General features: G+C 38.5%; 1 protein-coding gene across 1 annotated transcript; it reads right to left on the reverse strand.

The window, feature by feature from the left end:
- Positions 1-1,936: 1,936 nt before the first annotated feature.
- Positions 1,937-9,635, reverse strand: smim28 (small integral membrane protein 28). The gene is made up of 2 exons (XM_084714678.1): positions 9,323-9,635; positions 1,937-3,554 (listed from the first exon to the last, which is right to left on the reverse strand). The coding sequence occupies exons 1-2, from the start codon at positions 9,419-9,421 to the stop codon at positions 3,132-3,134; spliced, it is 522 nt and encodes a 173-aa protein (XP_084570804.1). The 5' UTR covers positions 9,422-9,635; the 3' UTR covers positions 1,937-3,131.
- Positions 9,636-19,547: the final 9,912 nt, after the last annotated feature.

Below are 19,547 nucleotides of genomic sequence, written 5' to 3' on the forward strand. Positions count from 1 at the left end.
TGTTGCGTCTTTGTGTCCACAATCCAATATTTAAAACTGCCCCAAAGCATGATGGGAAAAAAGTGACAGTATGGATCAAACCAAAACTTCATGTAGAAGCTACTGTCTTTCTTTTTAAAAAAGAAAGAAGTTCCGGTAGATTCTACTGCAGAGAGAAAGTAGTTCCTGCATGAAACTGCTCACAACAAGGTCTGTGGATTGTCTTGAATAACGGGGTCAGGATTTTTGGAAAGAGACACAAATTTAGTTTGAAAAAGCTGAGTGCCATTTATAACAGAGAAACCAGACATCTCTCCAAACTCTGCAGCTCACACCAAAACTATCTGCAGGCCAGAGGGAAAATATTTATATTTTTGATTTTGGGGTGAGCTGAGCCTTAAATTAAATATCAACGATCAGTAGACTACTATTGATGAATTGGAATAAAATTGTGTTGAAAGGGTGATTCCCATTGATTTTGGTGATTAGTTTACTTTTTCTCTACTTTTCACTTCCTTCAAATTACAAATTTAGAGGCCTGCTTGTCAGTGGTGGATGGATTGCATCTTCCTTATTGCTCTTACTTTTCATCTAGCGGCATCATCGCAACAAATTTAAATTTTTTCAATACTTTGGTTTTTCTGCAAAGCAAGGATGACTTTCCCATCAGCCTCGGCTGCACCTCCTCATCCCAAACAAGGCTGATAAGAGCTGGTTACCCCTGCTAAATTTTGTTTGCAGAAATTTTACTAATGTTACAAGATTTTTGCTATTTATTAAATGATGATAAAATGCGACCCGGGACTTTTTCAAAACTGCATTTATTGATGTTTGGACAGTAAAGGGCAGAAGAACTCCAAAACAAGCCAACACACAAACAAATGCTTGTTTATACATTCAGCAGACGCAGAACAACATGTCGTGTTCACTCTCATGTTCTGGTTTGGTTCCTTCAGCTGCGAAATGTTCCACTTCCTTCACCAGCTGGTCTCTTACTGTGTCTCTATGCTGTTTGGTTCTGGGCAGGTGGCGTGCAGTGGGTTTATCTGAGCTTGTTTAATGAAAACAGCTGCTGCTGCTGCTGCTGCTGCTGCTGTTGGAGATGAGGTTGATGAGAGTGCTGAGACTGAATCAGACACTGAATGCACCGTGAAACCAAGACTATGAGCTAAAAGACGCTAAAAAGCTCCGTAGAGCTGCAGAGTTGAGTGATAACTGTATAAGCATAATTTACACACAACAAAGATATAAAAACACCAAATATTAGAGTTGTAATGTCTTTTTACATGAAAGCATTAAACCTGTGCCCTACTTTTTACATATTTTGGGCTCTAACACCTTTTTTACACCTGGTATTAAAGTGCTAAGTTATCCAGGTAAAGAAAGACACATTTTAATGCAAGCTGTAAACTGGTGTAGACTGGCCTGCACTGTGTTCAGATCTTATGCAAACACATTCCTTACATCAGTCTGGACAGCATACACGGATACAGACCAAAAATATTGGAACTGGTCCTGTAGATCACCTCAGTCAGCAGCAGAGAAACAGGCAGCTACGTCTGCAACATAATCATCGAGTGCAAATTCACCCATCAGTGTACATCGACTGACAGGCTCGGATTGTTATTTCAACCCCCATCTTCAAGCAACAGGTGTAAACGTGACCGGTAACATTTATTTATACTTCATTTTTCAATGCACGTGAAAATACAAGGTTGATGCCCAATAAAAAGGCACTGAATAAATATGTTTATCCACATTTTATACATTTATGTGCTCCTGAGCCAGATATCAGCCTATTCTGCTGTGGTTTCATCCCACAGACTCTCTCTTTAACAAGCAGCTGGGAGGCAAGACACAGGAAGATTGTGGACCTTTTCTGCAGTGTTTTATTCATGGACAAACTGTACATTTACTGCTACAAGACAACTCTGCTCTGAGCACAGCCACCAGCACACACACACACACACACACACACACACTGTCGTGCTTATTCCACAATTACATGCATCATGTCCATGGATGTTTGGCTGCTCACTTCCTGTTGGATGCTTTGAAATGCATGGATCCTGTACAGAAAGGTGCTTCAGTGAGGTGTGAACGAGGCCGTCGCCTGAGCCAGATGATGAGAAGAGATGGGAGAAGATAAGCAGAGCGTTTGTGGGAGATAAATGGGTCAAAAACAGGACTTACACTGAGGAGAGTGGTCTTTGTGTGAAGCAAAATATCACTTTTAACTTTTTTTTTAGACTCACTTGATTTACTATTTTCATTTTCCAGTCACAGTTTGGTTGTAGTTTTTAGGTTTAGGCTCAAAAACTACTTGGTAGGTTTAGGAACAAAAACTATTTGGTTATATTTATGAAAAAAAACATGCTTTATAGTTAAAATAGACAAGAAGTAGCCAATCACAGCTCAGTAGTTGTAACCAATAGGTGGAACAGTCTTGGGGAGAAAAAAATAACACTGTTGAGTCCATAACAGACATGATTAGCTACTTTAGCAACAAGCAAAGCCATCTGTCCATCAGGGATCTGTGAATTGAATCACCTAGAGTTGAGGTTGAGCAGCTGGAGGACATCAGGAGAGAAACTAGAAAATATTTCCCCCATAAGGTACAATCCAGTTTTTTTATATACAGTGAGGGTCCCTGAAACACTGCGGTCTGCTACAGTTAATGGACGTATTCTCCTTCCATGCGCCGCTGCGTCGTAAGCGAGAAAACATTTCATCGCAGAGTTAGTCACGCTCTCGAGTGCAGGATGAGTCATCAACACTTTCTGAAAAGACAAATTCTGAATTACCATTAAAAATACCAGCAAATACATGCAAAACAACTTTATTGTCACTGTTGGGGCAAATACTGGCATACAGATGTCGTATAGCACAATACATATTGGATTTTGACTTCATCAAACAAGCATTTTTAGTGGACGTACACTGATCAGCACTTTTGCTCTAAGAATTACGGTCCAGCCCACTTCATGGCTGCTGGCTGAGGTGATCTACTGGACCAGTTCCAACACTTTTTGTTTGTCATTTAGACCCCAAAATATGTAAACAATAAATAAATAAATAAATAAAATAAAATAAAATATAATAAAAAATAGAGCCCAGGTTTTAAAATACCTAAATGACCCTTTAATGTCTTATCACACATATCGGCCGCTGGACTTGAGCTCTGGACACAGCTTGGCCTCCAGATCTTCTATCTTTATCGACTCCACGTCTTTGGAGCTGGAGAGGCTGGCGGCGCGGGTGATCTTGGTGAGCGTCTCCTCGTAGGGCGGAGGCAGGTAGACCATGACGAAGACCCCGTCCGATCCATCCGAGCTGGTGCTGGTGTGGCGCTCCGCGTTCCTGGTCAGGGAGGAGAGGAACTCGGCGCTGTTCTCTGCGTCCTGGAAGTCCAGAGCGATGATGTCGGCCAGGCTCAGCTTGCTGCGGGAGCAGCGGCGGTAGATCAAACCGACCAGGAGAGCCAGCAGCAGGACGGAGACGATCGGGAGGACGACGTAGACCACCAGCTCCGACTTTCTGTCATCTCCCATCTCTAGTTCATTCCAGTTGGAGCCCTGGACACATGCACATGCATCATGGTCTATAAGATCATCACGTGTTTCTGACACTTTTTACAGTGTCAGAAAAACGGCCATGTTTTCAGCTTTGTAACAATGTATTTTCTAGCTGATCCAAGATGTTTTTAAAGAGTATATTTATGTTTATTTAAGATAAGATATTCCTTTATTAGTGCCACAGTGGGGAAATTTACAGTGTTACAGCAGCAAAGTTGATAGCAAAACTACAAAAAAAAAGCATCAATAAAAAGTTTAAAACGTAAAATATAAAAATAAAAGCAAGAGAAAATATAAACGATATGAACAATTTAAAAAAAGGAAACAGAAATAAAAATAGGAACACTATAACCAGTATTTATATTAAGGAGAAGATTCAAAGATTCAAAATCAATACATACGGACTGAAACGGTATGAAAAATTATAATCTGAAAAGTAACCAATAGTAACTAAAGCTGTCAGACTAATGAAGTGGAGTACAAAGTTCCATGTTTCTCTCTGAGGAGGTGAAGTAGAGATAAAACATTGCACAAAATGTAAATACAGTACAAGTACCCTGGATTCGTTTCTCCTTTTTCATTTTTGATTCATACTAGTTTCAGATTGTTTAAAAATGTTTAGTTTTAGTTTAGTTGTTATTAGTTTCAGTTTTAGTTTTATTTATTTATTTTTTCATTATGAGAGGTTATTTGTCAGGAGCAAGATTAAAGAAGCTCAGAGCAACACAAACAGCAGCCGACTCACTGTCTTATAGATCAACCTCCAGTCTCAGTAAACACAAAAACTAATGTCTCCTCATGCTTTTGTGGCATTTGACCAAACTAATAAAAACCAAGGTAAAGACATTTTCTGTATATTTATTTTATTTTATTTTTGTTAGTTTTGTAAGTTTGTGCAATTTTCTAACTTTCTAAGTTTTCTAGTTTAGTTTTAGGCATGCATGTATGCATTCACTCTGCATGTGTACATATAGTCAGGCGTCCCAGCAGTTAGGGGTTCGGTGTCTTGCTCAAGGCACCTCTCCATCTACCAGTCCACACTCAGTACTTTTGGTCTGTGTGGGACTTGAACTGGCGACCCTTTGGTTCCTAAGACAAATCCTTAGAAAGACCTGACTTGAGACTTGGAGGCAAAAATGCTGAGTAGGGTGAGGCAAGGGGTATTCAGTTGGTTGCTATCTAAAACCTCACTGCTGGATGCCACTTAGTCCTCCACACTGCTCCCTTAACTGACAACAAATGCTTAAAAATCTTTTTCTCTGATTTAATTCTGCTTTCTGTGAAGTTTTTGTATAAAAACATGTTTAAGATTTAACCTTTATAATCATCAGTAACAGTTTGAGTGCAGATCTTTGGTTTTTGGTAAAAAATTAAAGTGTTACAGACTCAGAGATCCTCTGTGGGAATGAAGAGCAGCAGCTGTAAATCTGCAGTGCTGCTCATCCCGCATTACAAGTCTGTGTTTGATCCAGACAAGAAGGGTGATCCTGCACATCTCCAGCTGTGAGAGAACAACATGTGGCGGTGCTGCTTACGTCCGCTCACAGTGTCCCAAATTCCCCCTGCCTGCCTCTGTTTTTCTAGCAATTAGTTAATGCTGCCTGGATGACCCAGCACCCTGCAGACTCTGGTCCTCTGCAGGACCGCGTAGTTTTTAATTCTCAGTCCATCAGAGCGTGACTCTGCTGCCCTCAGACACAAAGTGTGGTTACATCCTGAAAGTCTTTACAGAAAGAAAGAAAGAAAGAAGTTTTCTGTAGACCTCAAATAACTTATAGCACCACTACAATATCGACATTACACAGTTTTCCTTTGTGCAGCTGCAAACACACCTCATCTGAAATAATAAAGGCATTACAGCAGGACGTTTCAACCTTTTCTGGCCTGTAGAGAGTCATCAGTTTATCAGGGGAATAACTTCTTTATTCTGTTTTTAAGAGGGATCAAAGATGAAAAGATGAATTATACTGCACGATATGTAAATTATAGTATACATTTCAAACATTTTGAATTTAAGAAGTGAAGCCAAATGTTGAGAACTTGATTTATTAGTTATTTATTTAATATTTATAGGGATGCATGACATGCAGAGCATGGACCAGTACTCACAGCAGCAATGTAACAGTGCAAAAATACTTGATTACTAGTAAAAGTCCTGCATCTGGTAGTAAGAAAGAATTTGAGTTTACTTAAAAAGTACAGAAGCTTTACCTGCAAAATGTATGAAAAGTAAAAGTACTTGGTCCCTTTGACTGAAATAATATCAGATATGTCTTCATTAGATTGTAATTAGATATGCATCAATGTTAGAGCAGCATTTCATTGTTGTATCTAATCAAGGTAGAGCTAATTTAAATATTTTACATGCAGTTAGTTTTTGTGAGTTTTGTTCTGAACCTACGGGTCGAGCCCCTTCAAAGAGTCACCAGATAAATCTGAGGGGTCATGAGGTGATTTATGGGAGGAAAGAAGAAAATTTTTTTACTTTTCTGCATGTGCTTTTTTGAAATTTTGATCATTTTGACTTCTTTTGGCCTCAAACTAACCTGGGAACCGGACAAATCTGTAAGCTCATGATTTTTTTCATTGGCTCTGGCAGATAAGTCTGGCTCCTCTCCTGTTTAGACAGATTTCCACCTGTCCTGGATTTGTCAGGGAAGTCACCAGAGGTGGAGGTAATTAATTAAAAATTACTGTACTTATGTCGTTTTTTGGGTATAACTGAGTTCTGAGAACAACTTGAATTAACATCCAACCTTTCATTTGCATTTTTGTTGTCAGTAAGACAATCTGATCACAAACGGGCCAATAAAAACCAGGATGGAAAAAATCCAAACAGAAACTCCTTTGATTGAATGCTGCTATTGATAAAGCATCAAACATTGACCATTAAAAAGTAACTAATACTCTGGGTAGTTTTTGAGAAGAACACTTTTTACTTTTATACTTTTAAGTATTTTTAGCAGATTTTCAGTACTCGTTTCCCCACCGCCAATTACAACTGTATCTAATATGCAGCGGGTTTGATATGATGACTGCAGAGGAGAACAACTTTATTTGGCCATTGAAGCATTTTTGGAAACAACCGTCTGTAGCATCAGTATTAAACAAACAGGACGGTTTATTTTCTCTAAAGGAAGAACAAGAAATTGCACTTAAATCTTTTGTTGATAAGAAATATGTGGTTGCTGTATCTGATTTGATAAGTTTAATTATAATATATATCGCTTAATCAGTCACTTTGATTGGTTGAAGGTCAATCCATTTGCATCCAGAAGCATTTTGGTTCCAGACTAATTCTCATCTGTGAATTTGTCTGATGACGCCGGCGAGCTTCAGTTATTTACCTGAAACCATCTGAGGGGTTTATGGGAAAATCCCTCTGCTAACAACTGACACACAAAACATCTGAAACCTGTAACATTTTGTATTTTCTAAACTATAAATCATGTCTCTTAATGCAAAATCCTCTTTTAAATCACTTCTTTATATAGACTTGCATTCATGTGATGTTGTTGTGTCTTTTTAATATATTTAATTTTATTTTTTTTATTTGTGTTCTGCTTCTGGGAGATCCTGCTCTTTTGCTTTGTCTGTCAAAGCACTTTATAAACTCAGTTTTTAAAGGTGATATATAAATAAAGTTACTATCATTATTATCATCTTAAAATCTTAATCTGTAAAGTAACTTGTAACTAAAGCTGTTGGACAAATGCAGTGAAGTAAAAAGTACAGTATTTCCCTCTGAAATGCATAAAGTATAAAGTAGTCAGTAATGGAAATAGTTGAGTAATAATACTTTGAAACTGTACTTAAGTAAATGTACTCAATTACTGCTGTCTCTTAACAAGAAAACATATACAGACACTACAGAGGACCAACATTAAAGGGACACTTCACCCCAAAGTCAAAAAGACATAATTTTCCTCCATCTATTTTTTGTTTGTTTGTTTGAGTTGCAGAGATTTGCAGATATCGACTGTAGAGATGTCTGCCTTCTCTCAAATATAATAGAACTACAGTAGATGACACTTGACAGCAGGAAGTGTTTTCTTTCTAGTAGAAAGAAAGTAGTTCCAGCAGATTCTACTGCAGAAAAAAGTAGTTCCTGCATGAAACTGCTCACAACTGTTACCAGGTCATGATTTTTAGAAAGACCCATTGCTGTTCAGTTTTTCCATGTGTGTTTTATTTATTTATTTATTTATTTATTTTTTGGGTGGGGGCACTTTGAGCACCACAAGCTGAGTGCCGTCTAATTCCACTAATACCAAAAGATAAACATATAAAACGAAAAATATGTTTGTTGGTTTTTTGTTTTTTGCGGTGAAATGTCTCTTTAAGCAGCATAAAAATCTTAATGAAAAGAATCAGATGATTTCTGCACGACTGTTCCTTCTTTATAAATGTTTTGCAGTTGTACGTACATAATTCAAACATTCACTGCAAAAGTCATTTTATTATAATTTTCTGCACATGCTGAGGTCACGGCTACTATTTTAAGCAGAACTTTAAAGGAAAAACAAATGTACAGAATATTTGTCTATACATTTGTTTTGTTTAATATTTAATAAACATTTTTTTCAAGTTGTAATTTTTCTTTGTTTTATAATATCATGATAAATGATATTATTGTGAAGTTTTTATTGTAGTATTATCCTTCCGAGTTTTTTGTACCTTCAGAATCAAACCTCCTTGACATTGTTGTGACATTGTTTTTGAATTAATCTTATCTCAGTCCATCATTTACAAACTAATTCAAATCCAGTTTCATTAATTTCACTCTCTTCCTAAATTTTCCTTCTCTGAAAGAAAACTTTTAGGTTTTCAGCCCCTAATGCTGGGAATAATTTACAGACTGAACTTCATCTTCCAAACTTTTTAACCTTGAACGAGTTTAAAGCTCTGGTGAAATCTCGAGTCCAGGTTATCTGTGTGCAAGAGTTGAATAAAGTCACATTTTAATGTTAATAATCTTTGGATTATGGATGAATAGAGACTAAATAAATAAATACAACTATGGATTTTTGTAATATATTAATTATATCTTCTTTTTAGTAGTTTTCCAAGGTGGACATTTTTAATAAACTCTTCCTAAATAGTCTAAACTGCTCCCAGATCTAATTTGGTAAAATACAATAAAACACAAAAGTTTAATCTTTTAACGACCAGCTGCACTGCTAACACTGGAACTTCCTTTATTAAAGGAATAGTTCAAGTCAAAAAGAAAGTCTGGGGGACAAAATGCAGGAATCAAAAGAAGAAAAAAGACAAGATTCCCCTCGATCCTGTCTGCTCCTGGTCCAGCCTGAAACACACATTTCTCCCCTGGTCTGTAGTACTGTTCATTCATCTATTTTTGTTTGATTGTTTGTTTAAGATATCAGCTGTAGAGATGTCTGCCTTCTTTCAAATATAATGGAACTAAATGACACTCAGCAGTGTCTCTTTCCAAAAATCATGACCCAGTTACTCAAGATAATCCACAGAGCTTGTTGTGAGCAGTTTCATGCAGGAACTACTTTCCTTTGATTAGAAAGAAAGTAGATTCCAAAGTTTTGATAGATGAGATTCTTCTGCAGAAAGAAGACACATCTACAGCCGATTTCTCCAAAACTCGGCACCTCACACCAGAACTATCTAGATGGATAAATATCACTACAGGCAAGAGGAAAAAGATTTATTTTTTAATTCGGGGGGGACTGTCCCTTTAATGATGAAGATGATGAAATGTCAGATTTCCACAGCTGAACCTGAACTCTACACACCTGCTTCTCCTGTGTTGAAGGTGATCCTGTCACCCAGTCATACGAGCCTCTGCCTGCTGGTCCAAACCTCATCCAGCTGCTCTCCAGTAACACCCGCATGATGCTCAGGTGGGGACGGCGGAGCTGATGGTGGACGGCTGGAGGGACGGCTGGAGGGACGGCTGGATGGACGGCTGGAGGGACGGCTGGATGGAGGAATGTGTGTTTGTAGAGTAAATAGATGCTGATCAACTAAAGCATCCAGTTGTTGTTGTTGTTGTTGTTGTCCAGTGGAGTAAACAGGGGAGAGAACCGGGAGGGGATGGTTGTTGGTTGTTGGTTGGCAGGGTGTGGTGTGGAGGGGGTGGCGTTGGGTGTTGAGGGTGAGATGGGCGGGTGGGACGGTGCCTGTTGGGAGGGGCCACGAGCTAAGCAGCTGCTCACATGCCGACACATGCAGCAGAGCAACAGGATTCAGGCCAATGATGGGATTTAGAGCCCTGCAGCTGCCCTATATCATAGTGTGTGTGTGTGTGTGTGTGTGTGTGTGTGTGTGTGTGTGTGTGTGTGTGAGTGCATATATGTGTGTGTATATATATGCGTGTGTGTGAGTGTGTGGATCCAGTTTGTGTGCCAGTAAAGCTCAGTGACAAAAAAAGGCGAGGCTCCTTTTCAGATCAAAATCATCTCTGGCACGTGGAACAAACTTGAGGAAGAAACACTGATTGTAAAATGACACAGCTGTAACATCTGTGTGTGTGTGTGTGTGTGTGTGTGTGTGTGTGTGTGTGTGTGTGTGTGTGTGTGTGTGTGTGTGTGACTATGATTCTTAAAGGGATAGTTCACCCCAAAATGGAAATTCAGTCATTATCTACTCACCATCACGCTGATCGAGGGTAAAGTTTATTCTGTTTACTCAACGAAACTCTGCTGGAGTTTCACAGGAAAACAGTGCTGCAGAATCTCTCAAACAATGGAAGTGAATGGTGACCAGTTTTCAGGCGTAAAAAAACAGCTGGAATAAAAAGATAAAATGCCTCCATGCTGCTCGTCTGGTGCAATCAAAGTCTCCTAAAGCCCCAACATGCCAAGTTGACTAAAAAAAACATGTTATTTACATCATGTTTTTAGCCTGAATCTTCGCTGTAGATCTTTAGCTTGGAGCCACGTTCACATGCACACTGTCTGAACTGTGTGTGTGGTGTGACGATGTGCAAATGGCATGTTGAGGCTTTAGGAGACTTGGATTACACCAGATGAGCAGGATGGAGGCGTTTTATGTTTTTATTCTGTTATTTTTTACATTTGAAAACTGGTCACCATTCACTTCCATTGTTCTGCAACACTGTTTTCCTGTGAAACTCCAGCAGAGTTTTGTTGAGTAACAGAATAAACTTGACCCTCTGTTGGCATGAGGGTGAGTTGATAATGACTGAATTTTAAGTTTTGGGTCCCTTTAAGACTTTACCAGTAGAGAAAAGAAGGGAAAACCATCAGTTAAACCTTGCTGGTCTTTATTTCTAAGGAATTTGTAAATAATTATTGTTTTTTTGGGTTTTTTATTATTTCTTTTTCTTCGTCGTGTTTCCTTGGTCTGATATTCTGCCTGGAGAGTTTATGTTGACTACCTGTTGCAACTGAGAACGAATCACACCTGGTGCATCTGAACATGTGACCCGAAGAGCCACACCCACATGGACCATCGTTCTTAAATCAGTACAAATGTTTTTGGAGAGCAGATACCGTGATGAAGCCAACCTGCCGAAACATTTTTGATTAAAGGAACTTAAATGGAGCTTTGAGTGTGTGCTGCTTTTTCTTGTTTTTTCATGTTTGAGCCTCACTGTCAGTGACCTAAAAAAGACTTTTGATGACCCTCTCATTGACTTAATTTCTGAGGATGCACTCATATTTTTGTGTGTTGAGACAAAAACCCCATGTAGATTCGCCAACACTGACATAGTTTCCCCTAGTGGACCAGCAGGTGTATTACATGCTCTGGCTTGATAATGGGCTGCTCTGTGCATTTGTTTGTGCGTTTATGTTTGTGTGTAAGTGTTAATAAAACCTGCAGTGGCGGCTCTGTGAGACAGGAGGACAGACACACGAGTCAACCGCCGCTGGCGTGCAGCCTCCTTATATTAATCCTCCTCATTGGAATATTGCATGAGAGAGAAAATACCTGAAAACGCTTTTTGATTAAATATCTATAGGATGGATTAGGCCGAGGTTTATCTGCACGTTTCACTGTATAGAAGGTCAGGTCATCACTAACAGCGCCAGCCTGACCTCATTTTAATCACTGCAATTGATTTATTAGACATTTTATTCTCATATAACAGACCTGTTCCAATCAGTGACCCTTTAAAAACTTGATTTCACCTTTTGATCATTTATAAATGCAAAGAAAAAGTTCATCATTGTTATTTTATTTAAATAACCTAATCTAAGTTTATGAAGGTTTATATTATTTATTAGAAGATCATCATTTTATTATGCGGCTAATCAGCCCATTCATTGGTTATATCTGTTGTTAAGCACAGAGACACGACAATAAACACTGCAAACACTTCATCAGCAGGGGTATCCTTGAGTCCCGTTCATTTTACATTTTAGATTAAATAAATAAATGAAATAAAAATGACTTTGGAACCATAGAGTGGTTATTGGAATCATTTCTGTCAAAAAGTTTTCCTACTTTTATATCCTTGTTCTTTCAAAATATTTCACTTTTTCTTTTGTTTCTCAGAACTAAACCACCTTTCTCTAATGACCTAATTCCCTCAGAGGTCACTAACATTATCTGTATTTTGTCGCAGACATCAGTGTGAGATGTGAGCCGTCGTCAGAGTTCACACAGATGAAGTCTGTTAGTGTCACTCAACAAAGCTGAAGCTTGATTTTCCACCCAGATTTACGAATCAGCGAAATCTTCACTCACTCCGGTTTAAATCCTAAACACGCCTTCAATCAAGGGATTTAAAGAAGCCATCAGGCTCTGACTGCTGATGATGAGGATGAGTGTGACGACTCAACATCCCCTCCTGTCAGACCGCGAAAGAGAGAGAGAGAGAGAGAGAGAGAGAGAGAGAGAGAGAGAGAGAGAGAGAGAGAGAGAGAGAGAGAGAGAGAGATCGTAATGTGGTGTTTAAGCAGAACTTGAATGTGACATCTTGTGTGTTAATGCACACAAACTCTTCAAGGAGAATAAATGGACTGGAGCTCACCGACTGACCTGCACACTGTGAACTATTTCCTCATATATTTACATTAAGTTGCTGGCGGGTCAGTTGCCAGCAAGTTGCTGTATTTTGATTTACAATACACTGCTGTACTGCCACTGTATAACTTATAAACTGTCAGTACACAGTTATTGGAGAGGTTAGCCACTTGTTATGCACACTGAAGATACAAGGTCAGCTAGAAAATTAGGCAACTCAGAGAGGGAGACTGCAACGTTACCTGGCTAACGCTAACCTGACACACCAGATGATTTGTTACACAGACCCATGTGGGAAGTCGTCCTTACAAACTTTTTGGAAAGGGGCAAAATGCAGATGACAGGTGATTGGATGAACCATTTTTCTATCACATCTAACACGGCCCAACTTCAACCAATCTATGCTAACCTCTTCAGGAGCCGCCGGTGTTTGTACGAGGTGACATGCTAACATGCCAGTTCAAACGGTGAAGACAGTGAAGATTCAGGCTAAAAAAACATGGTGTAAATAATATTTTTTTAGTGAACTTGATTGACTTGACTTTGATTACACCAGACAAGCAGTATGGAGGCATTTTATATTTTTATTCTGTTAGTTTTTTTACATTTGAAAACTGGTCACCATTCACTTCCATTGTTTGGGAGATTCTGCAACACTGTTTTCCTGTGAAACTTCAGCAGCATTTTGTGGACTGAAAAACTAAACCCAACCTTCAATCTATATGAGGGTGAGTAGATAATGACCGAATTTTCGTTTGTCATTAAATCATTATCAGACCTTTATTTTGAAGGTCAGTGCCGTGTTCATTCATCATAATGAAAGGTGTCTTTTATATTAAACTGTAACTTTATTCACTCAGTGCTGCACACCCATGTTGTTTATGTCTACTTTTGCTGCTGCTATAGCTGCAACCTGTATGCAGCCTGCATGTTACACTGTAAAACATCAGGTTTTGGACATTTCCAGCAAAATATTAGCCCACAGTTCAACATAGCGATTCAGAAAGGGTGACCAACAGTAGAAGCTCCCTATATAGAGCACTTATGACCAATCCATTATTAGAGATTTGGCCATTATTAGGACTTTATATCATTAGTGTCTGGCCCACAGCAGCCTGATCAATTTCTCATGTGGCCCCCGTGAAAAATAATCGCCCACCTTTGTGTTAAGATATGGATACCAGGGGTATTAAAGAACAAACAATCAAAAGAGTCTGTCATGAGTAGAGCTGCAATGATTAGTTGATCAAAAGAAAATTAACTGCCAACTGTTTTGTTATTTAATTAATAATTTCAGTCATTTTTTAAGTATAAATGTTGAACATCTCCTGGTTCCAGTTTCTTCTCAAATGTGAAGATTTACTGCATTTCATTTTGTTTATGATAGTAAATGAAGAGTATTTACACTTTGGGCTCTAGGAAAATGTGACGGGTATTTTTCACAGTTTTATGAAGTTTAAAGATGCTGCTGAGCCGTGGTTGACCAGCGCATTCGACTGGGAGATGCACAGACAATCCTGCTTCATGAATGTTTCCAGTAAGTTTCTGTTTCTGTCCAAATTTGTGCAGCTTTTCATTACTACAACTCAACATCTTTTATGTTCAGTGAAAGGACAAATACGCTTTTATTGCTGACTGTAGCTGTATGCAAACCTTCACGTACCAACTTTGTACTTTACATTTAGCTGAAGAGCAACAGGAGCATCTCTTTTTAATTCACAGTATTGAAATTTTGAAGTTGGACTGAAAATTTTCCTTTTGAATTTAAGAGCATCTTGGAAACTGCCACAGCTCCAGTTATACTGTCTTCTCTCTGCTTTTGTCAGGACAGAGTTGCGCGCGTGTCTGTCTGTGATTTAACAATATATTTCTTCTTTTTAATCAATTAAGGTTAATCTGAGCTCCCCCACTTCCAACAGATGGAATAACTGATCAGATGGATAATCGCTGGAGTAGAAGCACTTTTCTGTCTGAGTAATCACGGAAAAAAAAAAACCCAGCCGTGTTAGACACTCGATCACACCGAGGTCAAAGATAAACTCTGTGCCATGACACTGCAGACAGCAGACAGCAGCGGCGGCGGTGATTAGCCTGTCTGGGTTGAGTTGTTCGCTTTCTGACCTACAATATATTGAGTAATCATTGATGTTGTTGGAAAATACAAACAACTATGGTGTTTTAAATTTATTTAAATAGATATTAATGAGTGAGGTGTTGACTGCACATACTTTTTTTTGGTCTGATGCTGTTTTTCTTCTTGGTTCCAGTGAAGGGAAATCTTAATTCTTTATATAGAGTCAGAAATTAAAGTTGACTCTGTAGTTTTATTATTATTTTTAAGCATTGTATAAAACAAATTTATAAATATGTTGTCGTATCTGTGGGAAGGTGCTATTTTTCCCCTCTCCACATGTTTGGTTTGTGCTGTACTTCCACAGTTTTAATGTCTTGTACTCCATTACAGTTCAGAGCAAGTATCGTACTTTTTACTCCACTACACTTATTTGATAACTTTAGTGACTTCTTATTTCGCAGATTCAGATTAATAATACAGAAAATAATATTATTAGTATATCACAAACTACCCAGCAGTATCCAAAGTGATTAAAACCACCTCGGCTCGCCTTCATCATCAACATTACTGTGATGAACAAATTGATGCACACTATAATCCAGTAATGTTTTCATTAGTTTATAATCACCTTAAAATAAGAGCCAGTGTGATTTTGTTACCTTAGAACAGGAGTCAGCAACATTTACTCTCAAAAGAGCCATTTTTGAAAATCTGTCTTGAGCTGCAACCATTAAATTCTGTATTTTCCTTTGAGACTTTTCTTTTTTTGGATTTGGCATCCACATCCATCCACCGTCAAAGTTCAGAGGAAAAGGCACCGAGCCATCGACATAAGCTATGACGCTAATTTTAGTTGACAAAATATTTTTTGGTGGAAAAGCTACAGGATTTCAAGGCAAAATATCGCAAGAGATTTTGGGGTTTTGAGCCCAGCTTAAACTCTTGAACATAATTCACTTTCATTTTATTAATTTACACAATGATTTTTTTTCTTTTTGAGTTTTTCACAGTTTGACAAACTTGACTGGTCATTTATAAATTTGATGACCAACATGTAATGTATAGTTCTTTTCAGCATTTCATCCATCAAAGTACTGAAACTGAAGTACCAATGCCACATATTTCTACTACAGTAAACGTACTTTATTATTGTAGTCAGTGTCATTGTTCTGTTAATTAAACAAATAGCATCCAGTGCATCAGCCATTCTGCTGTGAAGTCCAGATGTTGTTCCTGACAATGCTGATCAAAGACATGTCTACCGTCCAGCTGTGAGGTTCAACATCTGTCTGGAATCGACCCAGCGGGACGCTCGGTGCCACGGGAGCAGCGGGTAGGATTTGTCCCCGCGGGATTACTGGTCGTGCAGGCGTGCAGACGGCGGCTGTAATTACTCCTCACGTGGCGATCGGAGTGGGCAGAAATATGAGGAGTGGGTCCGAGCACACAGAGGTGGAGAGGAGGATCATGGGTAAAATCAGACCTGTCATGACACCCTGAGTAATCCAACTGCCCTGCATTACATCACATTTAGCTTTTATACTGTATGTTGACTAACTGATACAACCTGCAGTTCAGCAGTGCTGGAAGAAGAGCACAGATCTTTACCCAAAGGGACGTTTCACCCAAAAATCAAACAAAATCAATCCATTTGACAGGTTGATTACGCACTTTACTTACCTATTGTGTACTATATGCTGCTTCTCGTTGAACTTGCACAGTTGAATTTGTCTAAATGTAGTTTTTTTTGCATTGCAATGGCTGTTTCTCAGTGTCTATTGTTGTTTCAGCTCACTGTATTTTGCACCTCCTCCCCTGATTGCTCTCTATTTATATTCTCTTTTATGTGTTCACTTGTGCTTTTATGTATTTAACTTGTGCCTTGCTGCATAACCAATCGCCCTCCAGGGACAAATAAAGTTGAAATTTACAGGGGATCAGGGAGCGTCCTGCTTAAACAGTTCATGCATGCTTTGCTAGTAGCATTGGGGAAGGGGCCTCCAATACCTGGTTGATTGGGTGGGGTACAGTCCTGAAGAGAGGTCCTGGGTCCTGGCTCACCACATGCTGGACCCGCAGTTGACTGCTGACTTCCACTGGCAACACCTCAACCAACCTGCTCAAGCTGCCACAGCATGTGGGGGCACCAGCCAGAAGGTTCTACCAGGCCATCCACCCAAAACCTTGGATGAAAAATAATTGTCTTCGGAGGAGGATGGGTGCCACTGACTCACCCATCTCATCTGAATCCAGGAAATCACCTCAGCCTTCTGTCTCCAACCATGAGATCTGCCCCTGATTAAAGGTACAGAGAGCTGAACGCAAAGAGACATTTTAAAACATTGTGCTCTTCTGCACACACGTGTATCACAACACTCACTTGTTCGAGGGGGAAAAAAGGAGGCTCGTCAGGGTTTGGCCACAGTCGGCTCCTTCATGGTCACTGCTGCACTCAGGTTTACAAGCAAACGTGAAAATAAATCCCCTTTTTAATCCCAAAAGTTTGAAACATACACTCTGAGCTCCCCTCCTACCAATAAAGGAGTCGACATCAGAGTTACTTCAGTGTTTCCTCTTCCAGAAGCTCCAGTCTGCCACCGACCCTCTCCTGCAGAGCTCCACTGGCCCCTTGATAGATGTGAATGAACACAACTGAAGGTGAAGTCAAAAATAACCGAGTGAGCTGACAAACTCCTGGGCTGAGCATGTTGCTCGTTAGCTGGACTCTTTACTGTTTAATAGCGACTTTTCCTGCAGCGACTTTTCACCACTGATTTAGGATCTCACTGAAGGAAAATGCACGTGCAGCTGCACTAGCAGAACAGCCAAGAGGAATGCCTGGTTTTAGATGTCCTATGATTGGATTAAGTTTACCATCATGGACCAGATCCCCTAAACCCTGGAAACAAAGTCAAGAGGAGGTGCAGAAGTCTAGGTCTGTCTGAGACCATTTGATTTACAATATGCAGGTTATTATGGAATTATTGCTCAATGATGCCCAAAAAAATGTTACCTACCACAGCTTTAAAGCTACTTAAAGCATATTTTGTGGATTTTTGAGGACTCTGTCAACAAAAGCTACATGTTTTCCACCCTAATAACCCTAAAATATAATGTCAAAAATGATTGATCAAATGATCTAAAGAAAAATCTCCTCCTCCTTCCTTTTAACCAGCTAACGTACAATGCACAGAGAAAATGTAAACACAGGCTAATTTCATCTGATTTCATTTTTCTATATTATGAGTAAAAGTACATGAGGAGATATTTTATATCCCTGTTGCAGACTTGCAATAGATTAAGTGTAATGTCCTGCAGAGCCGTTCTTATTAACTTTTCCCAGATGTGTCTGGATGATTTTCCAGGGAGAATATTGTTTGTGTGAGTGGTCGTCGCTCCTCTCTTCTCTGTAACCGACTCAGTAAAAGACTGCAGCTGTAATCCCATAAGAGGCTTTGCTTTTCACTCTGCTGAAGTTGGGTGCTGTTGGCACGATGGTGCGATAAACATGCTTTGTCACAGCAGCTCGACCTGAAATGACAACAACTGGACAACAGACACATCAGCATGAAGCACGACTGTTCTCTGAAACAGGCTGCAGTGACAGTAATACAAAACACAGATTTTAATCAGCGGATATTTTTGAAATTACACAGACTATTTTTTGCTTTGTGGCTTCTTCTAAGAGCTATTTGTAATTTTCCTGGAAAAGAAACAGTCTGTAGGACTGATTTTACTTCATTTAGTTCATAAAATTAATATTTCATTTGTGCAACTGATGTAAATTCAACTGTTTCAGTCTGTTTCTTGTTTATATTTCATATGTAGTAACTTAAAATAAATCTTTTTTGTTTCTATTGTTACAATTTTTAGATTTCTTTTTGTATATATTGGGACTTTTTTTTTAGATTTTCTCTTGTTTATATTGAGACCATCTTTTATATTTCCTCTTGTTTATATTGCTCATTTACTTATTTATTATTTATGGTGCGCTATTGCTGCTTCTTTCTGTCGTTTTCTACCTTTTGCTGTTGTAACACTACAAATTTCCACTTTGTGGGACTAATAAAGGATTATTTCACCTCATCTCTCAAATTTGAATCAGAACAAATCAGAGATGTGGGTGGCTACTCAAATGTCTGTAACTAAGCTAAATATCTGTACTTTCTCTTAAATATTGTATAAATACTGGGTTGTTAAGGAGAGACAAGATCATTGGAATAGCATTTTAACCAATAAGGTAATTTAAAGTGCTTAATATACACATAAAAAGTCATTAAATCAAGATATAAAAGCAGTATAAACTTATACACAGTATGTATGAACAGGATTTATTGTGTGAAACAAAACAAAAGACTTAAAAAAAAGAAAAAGCTAAAGTTGAATGAAACAGATTACAACAGGATGAAGGCATTTCTTCTTTTATTTATTTATATTTTGTACTACAGCTGTTACTATAAGGAAATGTCCTGAAGGGGGCGACAAACACCAACTTTCATAATGAGCTGATTCACCTGTAGAAACATCTACAAAACCGGAAATTAAATAATTGTGGCTTCACAATAAAAGCTTCTGTTCACTTGTAAGTCATGTCACCAAAGCAATGCAGCAGTCAGTAGCAGTACTTTTATAAAATAGCATCAAATAAAGTAAAATAAAATAAATGGTAAATATAATCATAGTCCAGTATAGTACTGAAACATTTTTTTATTGCAATATTCCAAAATATGGTAAACTGTTGCAACCCTACAATGTAGATTTTAGGGCTGACATTGTACATTACATTACATGCAGCCTTTTGTGCATTTTTTTTATTTCTCAACATGTTTTGCTGCTTAAGATTTTTTTTCTTTCATTTAGTTTATCCATTTATTTATCTTTGTTTATTTAACCTTTTTTTTCAGTTCTCCCTCTTTTCCATCATGCTTTTACTTAAAGTTACCTAAAACCTT

Source organism: Lutjanus erythropterus, chromosome 3 (assembly GCF_056507025.1).
Source record: "Lutjanus erythropterus isolate fLutEry1 chromosome 3, fLutEry1.hap2, whole genome shotgun sequence".
Classification (NCBI taxonomy): domain Eukaryota; kingdom Metazoa; phylum Chordata; class Actinopteri; order Lutjaniformes; family Lutjanidae; genus Lutjanus; species Lutjanus erythropterus.